This window comes from Phyllostomus hastatus, unplaced genomic scaffold (genome assembly GCF_019186645.2).
Source record: "Phyllostomus hastatus isolate PE091 unplaced genomic scaffold, TTU_PhHast_1.1 phas_scaffold_78, whole genome shotgun sequence".
Lineage (NCBI taxonomy): Eukaryota > Metazoa > Chordata > Mammalia > Chiroptera > Phyllostomidae > Phyllostomus > Phyllostomus hastatus.
This window is the reverse complement of record NW_025334041.1, coordinates 43,620,926-43,634,526: the sequence shown is the minus strand read 5'-3', so window position 1 is coordinate 43,634,526 and position 13,601 is coordinate 43,620,926. Positions and strand designations below refer to the sequence as shown.

General features: G+C 39.4%; 1 protein-coding gene across 3 annotated transcripts in view; it reads right to left on the bottom strand.

The window, feature by feature from the left end:
• Positions 1-13,601, bottom strand: part of MAGI2 (membrane associated guanylate kinase, WW and PDZ domain containing 2) — a 1,385,030-nt gene that overhangs the window by 164,193 nt on the left and 1,207,236 nt on the right. For all 3 annotated transcript variants that reach the window (XM_045827541.1, XM_045827543.1, XM_045827544.1), the window contains one exon: positions 7,266-7,455. In XM_045827541.1, the coding sequence (XP_045683497.1) occupies positions 7,266-7,455 (190 nt within the window). The remainder of the gene's footprint in view (positions 1-7,265; positions 7,456-13,601) is intronic.

Here is a 13,601-nt window from a genome sequence, read left to right as displayed (position 1 = left end):
AGTCTCGCTCATCACACTCAGTCAGGATGGGCATCGCTGCCAGGCAATCTGTGTTTTCATGGTGAAGGCAAATTAGTTTTCTAGCAGAACTGTTATTTTTTTTATTTAAAAAAATCTCATGTTTAGTGTGACTATTTAGGATTACGAATTGAGAAATATACTTTCATTAAAATGAGACAGCTGTATCAGGAGGGATGGGAGACTGCTACCACTAGGGACGCCCATTAGTTGGAAAACTGACATTTTATATGATCATAATCTCACTAGGACCTACTTGTCATCTAGCAATTACACTTGGTTTACTGCAGCCCTGATGGTCTCATATTTATTCATGAAACTACTTTGGGTTACATTGTCAACTTGTGCCACCAAGAAAATGCTTTGACATACTAAATAACTTTCAATCAAGGACTGATTTGAGAGTTTACTTTTCACATTACCCCTCCCCCCATTTTCCTCTGTCTGATTCTAGGAGCATTAAATTTTAAATTACTAAGTGAAATAAATTTATAAGCTATTGGATTAGATCTAATTTTTAAAATACATGTAAAAAACGTGTCCCCAACCTAAATTTTATTTCACTGTCTATTTATTACTTAACCCATATCATGGTGACTTTGAATCTGTTAGAAATATAAATATTAACATCACTATTTACAAAGCTACCTGAAAATATTATTTTTGAAATTAGACTTCCAAATTAAAATCTACATATTAAAAATGGCAAAGACAGCTTAACAAGATTTACTGATCTTCTTTATCAATATATTATAACTGCAAAGTGACACATAATGTGATATATTAGAAACTCCCAGTGAAAGGCAAATTTTTTTCACAGATCAAACCATGATATAAATTATATTAAAGGTAGCAATAATGATTTTCCCATGGAAAAAAGGTACAGGAAATTAACCTTCATAGTATAGTTGAGATCATTTTAAATGATAATGTAATTAATTTTTTTCTTGTTCTTTATGATTCTCATGCTAAAGTCACTGGTAAAAGTGGCTTAGCATTTACACAGCATCTTATTTTTAACATTTCAGCAGCGCTCCAGAGGACATTTGTGAGTGGTGCTTTAAGGCTGTTGGACACTGGCAGTGTCTGAGCAAACCAGGCCAGGGCTTCATCTGGTGGGGTTCAGAGGCGGTGATGTTCTCTAGGAAGTTCGGATGGCCTTCCATGGTCACTTAATAGCTGCCTGCAACTATGGCATCTATGAATTTATCAAAATCTTTCTTAAATCTACTGATATGTCCAGTCTGACAATCACCTAGGCAAAGGAGACTGGAGACAGGTAGGCTCTAGCAGAAGTGCTGGCACAGGATTCAGAGGTCTGGCTGTGAGCACTCTGCATCTCGTGCCTCCACCTCGTGTCTTGTGGCTCCCACCTCCGTTTCCATTTAGTGTTTCCAATACTGAGCTGGGTGGATAGTATTTTCATACTGCCCATTTTTTTAAGTGGTTCTGTTGTTACTATGGGAGACACTGTAAACTATAACACTTGCTCAGGAATAGCAAGGAAAGAGCAGCAGAAAAACTGATAGGTTAGAAACACAACCACCCATTTGCGATTAGCCATGAATTATATGTGCATTACAATACTGAACAATGAAACAATTCCACAGTGAACAACAAAAGAGCAGAATAAAAACCATAGATGTGAAAAACAAAATTGTCCACTTTTGATCGGCTACAAATTATAATGTCATGTCAAGTATAACACTAAAAAACAGTTTGCTGCTCCATTATGTTCTTTAACGGCCTGTGGTTACTTTAGATTGCTACCTTTAGTGTCATACTCACTGCCTATTATGGGGTAATGCTTCCTAATTTATAGAAAGAAAAACTGATTCCATGAGGTCCTTTTGAAGAAATGCCAGAAATTTCTATTTCAAAGAGGTTATACTATAAGGCACATTACACCATACATATCCGTGACATTTTTATGATCTGACATCAGAAAGATGTCTTACTACAAAGCAGTATGGGCATGTCATACCCCATAAATTGTTTATATATAATAACTAAGGTTCATTGTGAAAAAAAAATGTTTGGGCAACTTCAATCATAATTCAGCTTGGGTTCATGCCATGGTACAGAAATGTGAGGGGAAAGTTTCAGGAAATAGGGATTGTTTTTTGCCTCTTTCTGTTTCCATCTGCTTGTTTGCTCCAGCTTCTAAAGTGACAGTGAGGAGTATGCCCAGGAAACGGCCCCATGAGCTGAGCATAAGACAAACTGTTAGAATAGTCTGGCTGAAGGAAAACTGAAGCAATAGGACAAGGCCCTTGTTCCATAATCGACTTCATTGGCATGATTGAACTTTATTTTGTAAGGTTCCACAGTGAGCCGTACTGATTTTCCATGGGAAGCACTTTGTATTGCCTTGCTTGACAATAAAGAGAGGGGCCATGATAGCCATCTCTCTGCAGTTATGTGAGCATGATCTTTCCTAGTGTCAGAAAGACAGGCAAAATTAACTCCCTTTTGGTCCTGTGATTATTATGACATTGAATCTGCCTTATTCTCTGTAATGAGAATGAGATGTCATGATCTAGTATTTGAATGCATGAAGCTTTGATCCCTATTTTTTCTACTTAGTTTGCCATGCTCTAAATTTCTACATATATACAATTTTCTGGGTTTAGAGGGAGTTGACTGAGAGTTTGGCTAGTAGACAAGCCACTGCATAAGTCTTTTACTTCAAACTAGGAAAAAAAACATGTATGGGCAAAATTCAGTCCATCAAATAAAGTAACTTGAAAGAAACTAGTTATCTGAGCAGGTATTGGGCATTTTAGTCATGGTCTGTACATTTAGACATATGCTTTTCTTGGAGGGTAATGATGTTTATTGCTTTAATACATGACGTAGTAAAGGGAAGCCATTTAATTTATCATTCAAATGAGGACAGCCTGGAGAGTAAATGGTGAGCTATTAATTGTTACACCAGGACGACACAGGGCAGGGCTGTTTTACGCAAACTGGCATGTACAGGTAGTCCCCTGGGTGAGTGGGCATTATAAAATGTTTGTCATATCTGAAAGACAGGGTTGAAGTGATGATGCAAGCACATGGAGAGACAGAATGGCAGGAGGAGGTCCCAGGGGAAAAGCAGTGAGGGCCTGTAGAAACAGGCTGTTTTTTCAAAGTTAGAAATGGTGTACATATTCCAACATTCGGAATGTTAGCATGCAAACCAAGAAAATTTAAGTCTTTTCTCGTGTGATTGCCGAGAAAATTAAAGTCCTTTTTCCATGTAATGCATGGGGAAAGGACGGAGGTGGTACAAGTAAAAATCAGCATGGTTTTTCACATAATTCAGAGGGACGTATTTTCCTTTGCTTTCAATTTTTAAAAATGCAAATAATGGGGACAGCAAGAAATCAATTACCAACAAAGGCAAATCCAAAGAAAAATGACATTTTTGTAAAAGCCTTGAGTAGAGAAGGAGGTAAGATTTTTGCTTTTTCTGGGAACTGCAGGTAATGACAGAGGGTCAGTGTTTAAATAATTAATATAAAAATCCCTAAAACTTCTTTAGTCAAAGCTTCTTTTGGGACTTTTTGAGGGCACGGTTCTCCTTTTATGTATGTGCACTTTAGGCATATATGGAATTAACTTGGTAGGAAAATAATTCTTTTTGCACAAAGTTCTCCAATAAGGACTAATTCGATTTTTGATCATTAAAACATATTTAACATGAGACAGTCTCTGGATTAAATACAATTTTTGCACACGGAACAAGGAATTATTGGTCTAATTGTCTTGAAACTACTGCACAATTTCTCATGTTAAAACACTGATCTTATTTGCTGCATTGTATAATGCAGTCTTGTTCAGAAATTGTTTTCTTATTTTTTTGTCTCCCCAATTCCACTGTGAGCTTCATCTGGGCAAGGGTTCTTTCTCATGGTTTTTCTCTTGTGGAGTGCCTGGCAGGGCTCTAGACACATACTGAGTGTCTCATACGTCCTCCTTGATTGACGTGGAGCCTGGAGGTGCTGCCTCTGGGCACTCTGCCTGGTACCCTAAAGTCAGAGGCATGGCCTCTCCTACTGAGTGGGATGGCTTTCCTTCTCTTCCTTCAGTTCCACCTCATCACAAGAAGATCTATGAAGACAGGAGATGTTTCTACTTTCCTCCATAAGCATGGACCTATCATGCTCTGTTTCATGCAATACTAGTATCTTATGGTTGTCTTTGTTTGTTTAAAATCACTACATTTTTTCCCTGAGAATACACCTTTATTAAGATGTCCTGTGCCTGCACATTAGATGTCAGCATAATCTAATTATGAGCCAAATGAAGCACAGCAGGATTTACATCATTTGATAAATTTCCATCATTTGTAGGGGACTGGTGACTTGAATCCAAACACTTCTTGACAACTGTGATATAACAAACATTCTGTAGCTCTGTACAGCAGACGCTTGTGGGTGGAGGTACATCCTTTTATTTGGTTACTGCAACTCAGTTTTGAATGTGAATACTAAAAATCTCTTTAGATTTGGCTATAAAGGAGGATACCATGAGATTGCTATAAACCAGGGAAAATGTCAAAGAACTTGGTTTAGAGAGCATTGGTCAGGATTTCCTCCCATTCTCTCCCCAGTCCCAACTGATTTCTTTCTCAGAAAAAAGGTTCAGGGACACAAGAATAAATAGATCCAAATCTAAATATTATGCATGTGATTCAAAGGAATAAGGAGTGGTTAACAATCAAAATTTGAATATGGGCCTTTCATTCAGATGCATATATTTCCTAAATTTTTTTAAAACCTATTTGAGGATGGTAAGAAGTAGACTGAGCTTTCCCCCTATTCATTAAAAAAATTGGGGAAGGTATTCTACAAATTTAAGTGAGAGAATGAAGCTTTTAATAGTTGGAAACTGGAAATGTATAGAGGCCGAAGGGCTGGTTTGTTCTTTAAGACACAGGCAGAGTGAACAGATCAGCTACCCGGAGACTGGAGAAAGTGGCACCATGCTTTTCTGGTTTCCTTAATCTTCAAGGTAAAGCTTCTTACCTTGACATGATTTCTGCATTTCATTCACACTCCACTTAGTGTTATGAAATAACATGATGGAACAGGATGGGAAAGAAAATGAGCTCGCCCTCTTTTGGCTTCCTAAGAATTGTGACCCTGAAAACATTGCTATGACCTTACAAACAGAGAGAGCTGATGAAAACAGGATGGGGGGCCGTGATTGCAATGGCAGCAGCGGTGACATGTGAGGGGCATTGATGGGGGCGGAGGGGACGTGGTGGGGAATCAGAGATGTTTGTTGTTCAGGGTGGCTGCAGAGCCAAAAGGGATAAAGTGCTCCCGGAGGAAGACTGGAAATGAAAGTTAGGGCGGGTTAAGGCGGATTGGTTTGCTTGGTTTGTTACACGTGAGGAGCGGAAAGGCAATGAACAGAAACGGCATTGCAGTGGCTAGATAAAGAGATCAGAATTCTTTCTGGGTTGAAAAGAAGGTCATGCACAATTCCTGCTTGGAAACTTGAGGGAACAACAGTATCAGGGACCCATAAAAAGAAAATGGAATAAATAGCAGTGTTGCCTTTGTCCTGAATAATAAAGCCTTGTGTTGGTTAGGAAGCTGCGGAAGGATGGGAGCAAATGACTAATGAAGGGACAAAAGCAGGGGGAAGCATCTCCGAGGCTCCCTAAATGTAATAAAAAACTAAACAAGCCAAGGACGTGAGGATGATATTTTAATCCTGCAATGTGTTTCCACCTTTCATGTTAGAATTTCTGTTGTGTCTTGATCTCCATTTCTTTCCACTTACTTTTCTTATTTCCCCTGTTAAATTTGTGAGACCAGGGCATATTACTCATTTTTGATATCTCCCCACAGTGCTAAGAGCAAAGTATTCAATGAATACTTGGTTATTGAAGCATAAAAGGTATTAAGAACTGTGCTGAAATCTTTTCAATTTTTTTCAGTTTAATGAGCATTAATACCCAAGTTCATACCCTATATTATATGTATATCTAAAAATGACTGCTTTAGTCTTACTCTATCACAGCACAGTCATTGTAGCTATACAATCCTTTAAAGACATTGCAGTTATTTATACAAAAAAGGAAAAATGAAATCCATAGTTGATTATTATAAAAAAAAAGGTGAGAGTGGGGCTCATTTTGATGAGAGTAATTTCTCCATGGCCTGTTGTTGTATTTTCTCAACTAGAATTACTCTTACAAACAGTTGAAGAGGCTGGGGAAAAGGTATTCTATCTAGTTTCCCCCTTTCCAGCTGGGTGCATAATTCATCAAAGAATAAGTAGATTTGAGACCCTCTGAGATCACACACAATGTAAAACTTGCCATTCACGCTTCAGTGATAAAGTTGGAAAGAAGGCCCTGGTGGAACATGGAATCAAAGGAAATCAGCAGACTGTAAACAGGAGCACCAGGGACCAAACCCTCCCAATAGGCTAGGTTTCTCGATCCATTTACTCAGGTTCATATTATACTGTGTATTCCTCCTCACACATTATACATTCATACCATTTAGATTCCTGTCCTCTAGCATTTGGCAGAGATAACCTGTTAGATGATGGACAGAGGCACAATGAATGTATATGCAATATTAAAAACTTTTGTTTTCTAATATTTATAAAGTGCAATGAAATAATTTTAGAGGACCTTCAAATAGGGTGACAAGTGCACATACGACATTTTATTTTATGACTGAACTTTCAGATGGGCCCCATTGCATTAAATGAGAAGCTTCTGGTACAAATGATTGGCACCTGGCTCTGGGCTGCTTTTGGAACCATTACTTTCCTGACTGGGAGATGGAATGGCCTGGCTAACATTGACTCACAGCCCTGAGTTCTTCAGTGCCTGCATTCAAGGCTCAGGCAAGAATCTGAACTTCAGACTCAAAATCAGATTAAACATGGAAATCCCAAGCATTTCTTGTTATTTGGTGATAAAGAAAACTAGCAACCTTTTTTTTTTTTTTGCCTTCTCCCCCATTCCAAATACATTCCTGATTTTCCTCAGGGGCTATGGGGGAAATAAGTAGGAAATAAATTTTAACCAAAGGCTATAAGGTTTTTTTTAGAGTCAGCAGCCTTTTTAAAAGTTTTTTAAAGAAATGTTTAGATGAGCTGCCTTTACTTTTGAGACAGTTTTTGAATCTCAGAACGTAAAAATCACACCAGATCATTTCTGCCTCAGTGTAACTCCTGGCAGGGCTTCAGCTATTATTAATGTACTCTTGCTTTATGTGGCTTTCACTTACGCCTACTTTCATAAATGGCTCTAGATTTCTCGTAGAGCTCATATGGGTCAGGCTTCCTCGGGTCAAAGGCCTCTGTTGAGTCAGGGAAGGAACTCCTGTGAAGAGCAGGTGGGAAAGGCAGGTTCTGCGGGACGGCCGGAGCAGATAAACTTGTCTGAGGGCTGCCTTGATTCTCCCATCGGTCCATGATCTGGAAAGTGGAAAAGAATTGAGACAATGACTGACAAATTCTTTTTTGCTGTTTCCTTTGTCACATACCACAGTCCTCACCTTTAAGTTAGACTTCCTTGCCCTGTGGACTTTTCTCCTATGAAACATTTTAAATCTCTGGTGTAAGTGCCTTGAGAGAAAGGACTCTATGTCTATATAATAAAGTACCTTAGATTGTTATAAATACAGGTGGTGCCTGAATTTTGAATGCAAACTTATATAACCTTGTCACCCTAAGCTGGTTAACTTTCAGCAAATCTCTTACTGGCAATCTCTCTGAGTCTGCATTTTCTTTTTTCCTATAAAATACAGGTAACATGTATCTCATGATAATTTATGTATAAGTGCTTAAAGATATATGGAATCATTCCTTTTTAAACATGGTCCTAATATATGACATTATTTTTACCAAAACAGAAGATAAAGTAGTTTGCACATGTTCGTTCGACACCTATGCATATCCCAGCAATTTCCTATACACAAACATTCAATCACTTTCTTTTCAATTTATTAATAATAACACAACCATCTAGGATTTGTGAATTGTTCAAAGTCTTCTATGAAGCCTCATTTACTGCTGATTTGGTGGCTTCTTTTCCAAAATACTGCTGCTGCTGTTGCTACCACCATAAGTTATGAAAGGTCTATGGGACACTTGCCAGTTTACCAGGTCCTTTCACAGACATTATCTTCTCTGATCCTCACCCTAGCCTCGTGAGGTAGATAAAGCAGGTGCTAACATCCTTTTATCAGGGAAAAAGCCAGGTTCATTGAGATCATCTATTGGCACCACCAAATTCACCTTTATTCATTGATCAACTGATTCCTCTTTCAAACTTACCTTCTACTTTTCTGCTTTGAACAAGCCTGGTTTGTGTAAAAATTTCTCTTGCCTAAAATTCTGCATTGGGTCAGCATGGTCCTCAGGAGAAAGGCCAGTCCCCCCTGGCAGGACATGAGTGGCTCCCTGACCCAGACTCTGCTGCCTTTTTCATATCTGCCGATGGCCTCTCCTCTCATTCCCTAGGATGTACAGGGTGATCTCCTGCCATGAGCCTTTGCATACTTGCTTAACTTCTTCTACCTGCAAAGTTTAGCCATTTTCTGCTCTTTCAAGTCCCTCCCTCATTTTACCTGGCTATTAGATTCAGATGCTGCATCTCCGCTTCTTGAAGATGTTTGCTGACCATTCCTAATCTGGTTACATGTGCCCCTGGGTGCTCCCACAGCACCCTCTCCTCCCCTCTCACCACTCATCACACCCAGCTATAATTACAAGTCTCCTCAAATAGATCATGTTGGGGACAGAGGCTGCAAGGGATACAGATTTTCTCATTGTTGTATTACCAACATGTAGTAAGTACTCAGAAAATGTTTAGTGAATGAATGAAATCATAAAAAAGTCACTTGTCTTTTTCCTAAAACCAGTTTTGATACACACTATTTTGAGCTTTACAGAATTATAACTTACTCTCCCCTATTGTATAGTCCTGCTTTGTTTTCACACGGGCTATATTTAGGCCAGGGCTTTGATACCAACTCTTACCTCTCAGTGATTAAGGGTTTTAAGGTTGGAGGGGATGTGAGATACCATGTGCTGTACAGGGCACTCATTATGTGACATGAAGGTCCCTGAGACCTGCTTCCCTACCTCAGACTATGTATGGCAGGGGTCAGGTGAGCCAGCAAATTAGAAAAGAAACAGGTTACAGACACTCCTTCCCATAAGATTGGTGCTATGATCTAAATGTTTGGATCCTCATGAATGGGATTAGTGTCCTCACAAAGGAAACCCCAGAGACCTCTTTAGTCCCTCCTGTCAGGTAAGATTACAGAGAAAACACAGCCATCTATTAAGTGGGTTCTCACCAGACCTTGAATCTGTGGGTGCCTTGATCTTGGACTTCTCAGTCTCCAGACTGTGAGAAATGAATTTCTGTTGTATGTAAGCCACTTAGTGTATGGTAGTTTGTTGTAACAGTCTGAAGGGACTAAGACAAGTGGCTTCATTTAAATTTTTTTTCTATATGTGCCACCGACAAAGATTTCATTTGAGCAAAGTTTCTGTAGCTAACAAGGATGGAAAACTCTCAGTTGAATTCAATTCCCTAATATTAAACATAATCTCCAGAAGTGCAAAGAGGTCTGGTGGCTGTCCATGGCAGACCCTGGGTCAGAACCACATATGACAGAATACTTTTTTACATAAGGATACACTGAGAGGAATAATTGGTAAATTTCTTTAGAGTTTTAGCTAATTTTCTGCCCTTTCCCCCCATTTAGTAAAAATTTTTTATTATATACTTCATAGTTCATTTGACAGCAAATTTCATCTAGGAAGCCATTCTAGGTTCCTTTGGTCATCCGTTCTGGGTGTCTTTGCTATGATGGGAAGTCCCATGTTTGTGGCTAAAGCCAAATTCTTTTTTTCACTTTGACCTTAGGTATAGCATGGAGGCATTCTGGCCATGACTTTCCCCCTCCTGTTTCCAAACATAAGATATTAAATTGTAAAAAGTGAGTAAACTAGAAACATGGTCTGAGTAGCTGCAGTATCCCACTTGTCACCATAGAGATGCAGCCAGTCTCCAGTTTTTCTCCCATCTCTCAGTCAGGGTTATTGAGAACCTGCCCAGGTCCTGTCAGGTATGTACTGTTCACGTGCAGTCATTGGAGCAAACATGCTTCAGGTGAAATATAAGCATTTCTAAAAACATTCTTAAAACTACAGAACAAATGATGCTTTGGGCACTGTTTGGGGAAGTTTCTGTGGCAGGTTGATGAATTCTGCAATTGTGTTAGCCCAGAGATGGGGTGGGGGGGACTAGTAAAGAGTCTAGTTCATGCTCAGTAAAGCAATTTCACAACATCTTACTGTGACCTTCATCAACCCCCCAGTCACTCTGCCAGGGTTTCTCAGAAGACTGTAGAGCAGAAAGTCACCGTGTCCATGAAATTACTGAAACTGCAGATTCCCAATCCTATAACACAACCCCCAAACTGAGTTATTTCTCAGCTCCCACAGGAAAGATTACAGACCCAGACACTGCCTTAAGGTCAGAGGTCAGCCCCTGGTCCCTGGGGTTGTGTGCCGATCTGACAGCACCTTGTGAAGGGTGGCCCCTGTTGATTTCTCCCTTCTTTCTTAGCAACCTGGTCTCTGGACTTCTGTTTTCTAACTGGGACTCTCTGTGCTCATGTGTTCCTGTCAACCTTCAATGAATCCCCTACATTCTGATCCTGTTCTGGTGCCCAGGTTATGGGCCTCACTTGACATCCTGACTATGACCTGTCAAGAGTTGTGTGACCAGCCAAGCTTCCTCTCAGCAAGGCTTCTGATTGTGCCATGTCCAGTCCCAGTGGTATCTACACCCAGGCTCACATTTACAAACATCTCACTAGAGAAAGAAAAGTAAAGTTGCTTTCTATATCTGGGAGAAACTTTTTATCTCTGCTGGTCTTGGTGAATGAACAAATAAATGGATGCCTGACTATATGGGAGGGCAGTCGTCTAAATATCAGTGGACAGAGTAGACATACAGTTTACCACGGGAGCATCAAACAGTAAAATGGAAAAACCCAATTAGGGTGATTAATTTTTTAAAGCTTACCTTCTGATTCTAGGGGGTATACTGGGAGTAGAGGACTTGTGAATAAGGCAGGCCCTTCCCCAAAACTCATGAAATACTCTCTTTAGAAATTCCTTTCTTTCTATAGAAGCTGGGGCAGTCTAAACATACCTGCTCACTATTTTAGGGCAGGGCTGGGAGATCAAGCCATTTGGCTTGATACTATATATGAAGAATGAACTTGAACTCCTTCCAGGTGGAGGGAATGAGAACTCACTATAATTAGGGTATTATTTGCTAAATGGGAAGTGACTATTTTGACGTGGATTGGCTTAAGATGTGGATCAGTAGGATGCAAGGTCAGGAAGCAACACAGAACAAGGAGGAGAAGAGATCTTGCTCAGGATAACATTTCCTTATCTTCACTAAGGATGCCATGAATCCTCAGAGGAGAAAGTGTATAAATACATAGGCTGTGGGTATATATTTATATATTTGCTTAAATGAATAGTTTAGCAAACCACAGTCTTTCATAAAGTGATTAATTTACTGAATTTATGCATAAAGGTTCTGCTTTCTAGAATGACAGTAGTTTATATTTTATTTTATTTTTTAGTAGTTTATGTTTTAGAGCTCAACATGTAAGCACTTTACATGGATTAACTCATAAGCTCTTTACAACAACAGTATGAGTGAAGTATTATTATTGTCCCCATTTTCAGAGTTAGAGCTTCAGATACTGTGAGCTTAAGCAGCTTGTTGAAGGTCACAGGGCTAGAAGGAAAATTTGAACCCAGGCAGGATGCCTTCAGAGCCTGCACCCTAAATCACATACCATACTGCCCCTTTTTATACATTCCTTGGTCTACAGAATTTTTGACAGCTACATGGAGGACAAGATCTCTTCTCCTCCTGGTTCTGTGTTACTTCCTGACCTTCTTCCACCCTACTGATCCACATCAGTATTCTATCTTCACTCAGCCTCGGACCTGGCCAAGCTTTAACTTTTGCGTGGGTGTATGGGTTCAGGATTAAATGTAAGCTGAGTTCTATAAAACCTTTTTTTGGAATTATTGACTATGGATGTAATTACTTTAATGACAGCAAATGCAGTGATTATGCCAAATGGAGTAATTTGTTTAAATGTGGTACATATAAGGAAATCACTAAATTGCATAATTGTAGCACCATGATGAGGTTGCAAGGTTCTTTGTTAAATTAGATGAAGGTGTGTATAACCACAGAGTACAGATTTAACTTTGGTAATGAAAGGAAGGAATTATTTAGATTTTGGTCAAGATAAAACAAATTTCATCTCAAACATTTTTAAATACATCTTTTCAAAATCACATCATCACTAAGTGGTTTACTAGGCTCAAAGAGGTCTGGTTTTCCCACCGGATATTCTCTGTGGACCAAATGAGCCAAACCCAAAATGAGGACAGCTTGGTGAGAACTCAGCCCTGACACCATCAGCTCCTCACTCCAACTTCTAGTTTCCTCATCTCCCTTTGAGAGAAGCCTGGGATCAGGCATAGTACGAGGTTCAATAATACTTTGTTTACACCCCTTTAAACCATGTTCAACACATGATATTTAATTAAGCCAGTTATTGCACTAGAAAAGTATGTAAAATTCTATTATTTCTATTTCTAAAATGAGAAAATCAGTTAAATATTCCCTCAGTAAAAGAAATAAGAGAAACACAAAATTAACTCAAGAATTCCCTGCTCACTGGCCACTCTAGGGATACTTTCTTCAGAGCTGACTATGGTCAGAGGAAAGAAAAGAAGTAGGTGGAACCACTTTGCTACACACCTTCTCGTCATGGGCTTTACATATTCCAGTCTGGGTAGTGTATTCTAATACACCATAAAATAGGACCCTGGAAAACCAATCCCACCTCTTGGGACTTCGACAATCACTAGTTTCAATCTAATGGCAAACAAAGATCATTTACAATTGCCAAGCCAACTGGGTTAACCAAGCCTCACAAAAAAATTATTGAAGTCCATCAGCCTCCTACATTGACATCAAAATTGCAGGATGATTCATAAAATAACTAGGCCCTGAAAGGTTAGATAATGGCAGAGATCACCAGTATCTGAAGATTCAGGAGCATCATTTTGAGTGATTGTCAGGTTTGGTGGTGGAGGACAGGTGGGTGGGGTGGGGGGGGGACTTCTCTCTCTCTAAGAGAGAAAGAGGCAGCTTCTTCCGATAGGTGAGTATTCTAGGAACCCACCTGTATCAGTGTACCAGCTGGTGTTGTGAGAGGCTGCATTCAACTTCAGTGAATTTTTTTTGAAGATTCTTTCAACAAGCACTTACCCCTTTCATGGTGGGTGATTTACAAAGACACTTGTCTGCACAGCGTTGAGTGTTGACCCATTTTTGACCAAAAACAGCATTGAGTCCCCCATGTCCCACCCTTCCTAGTCATCCAATCTTGCCCTGAGTGACTTTTTTTGCTTCCCCAGATGAAAGAGAAATGTTTTGCTGATGTGTAAGAGGTGAAACAAACAAACAAAAGACAGAAGCTCCCCAAAGCATCAAA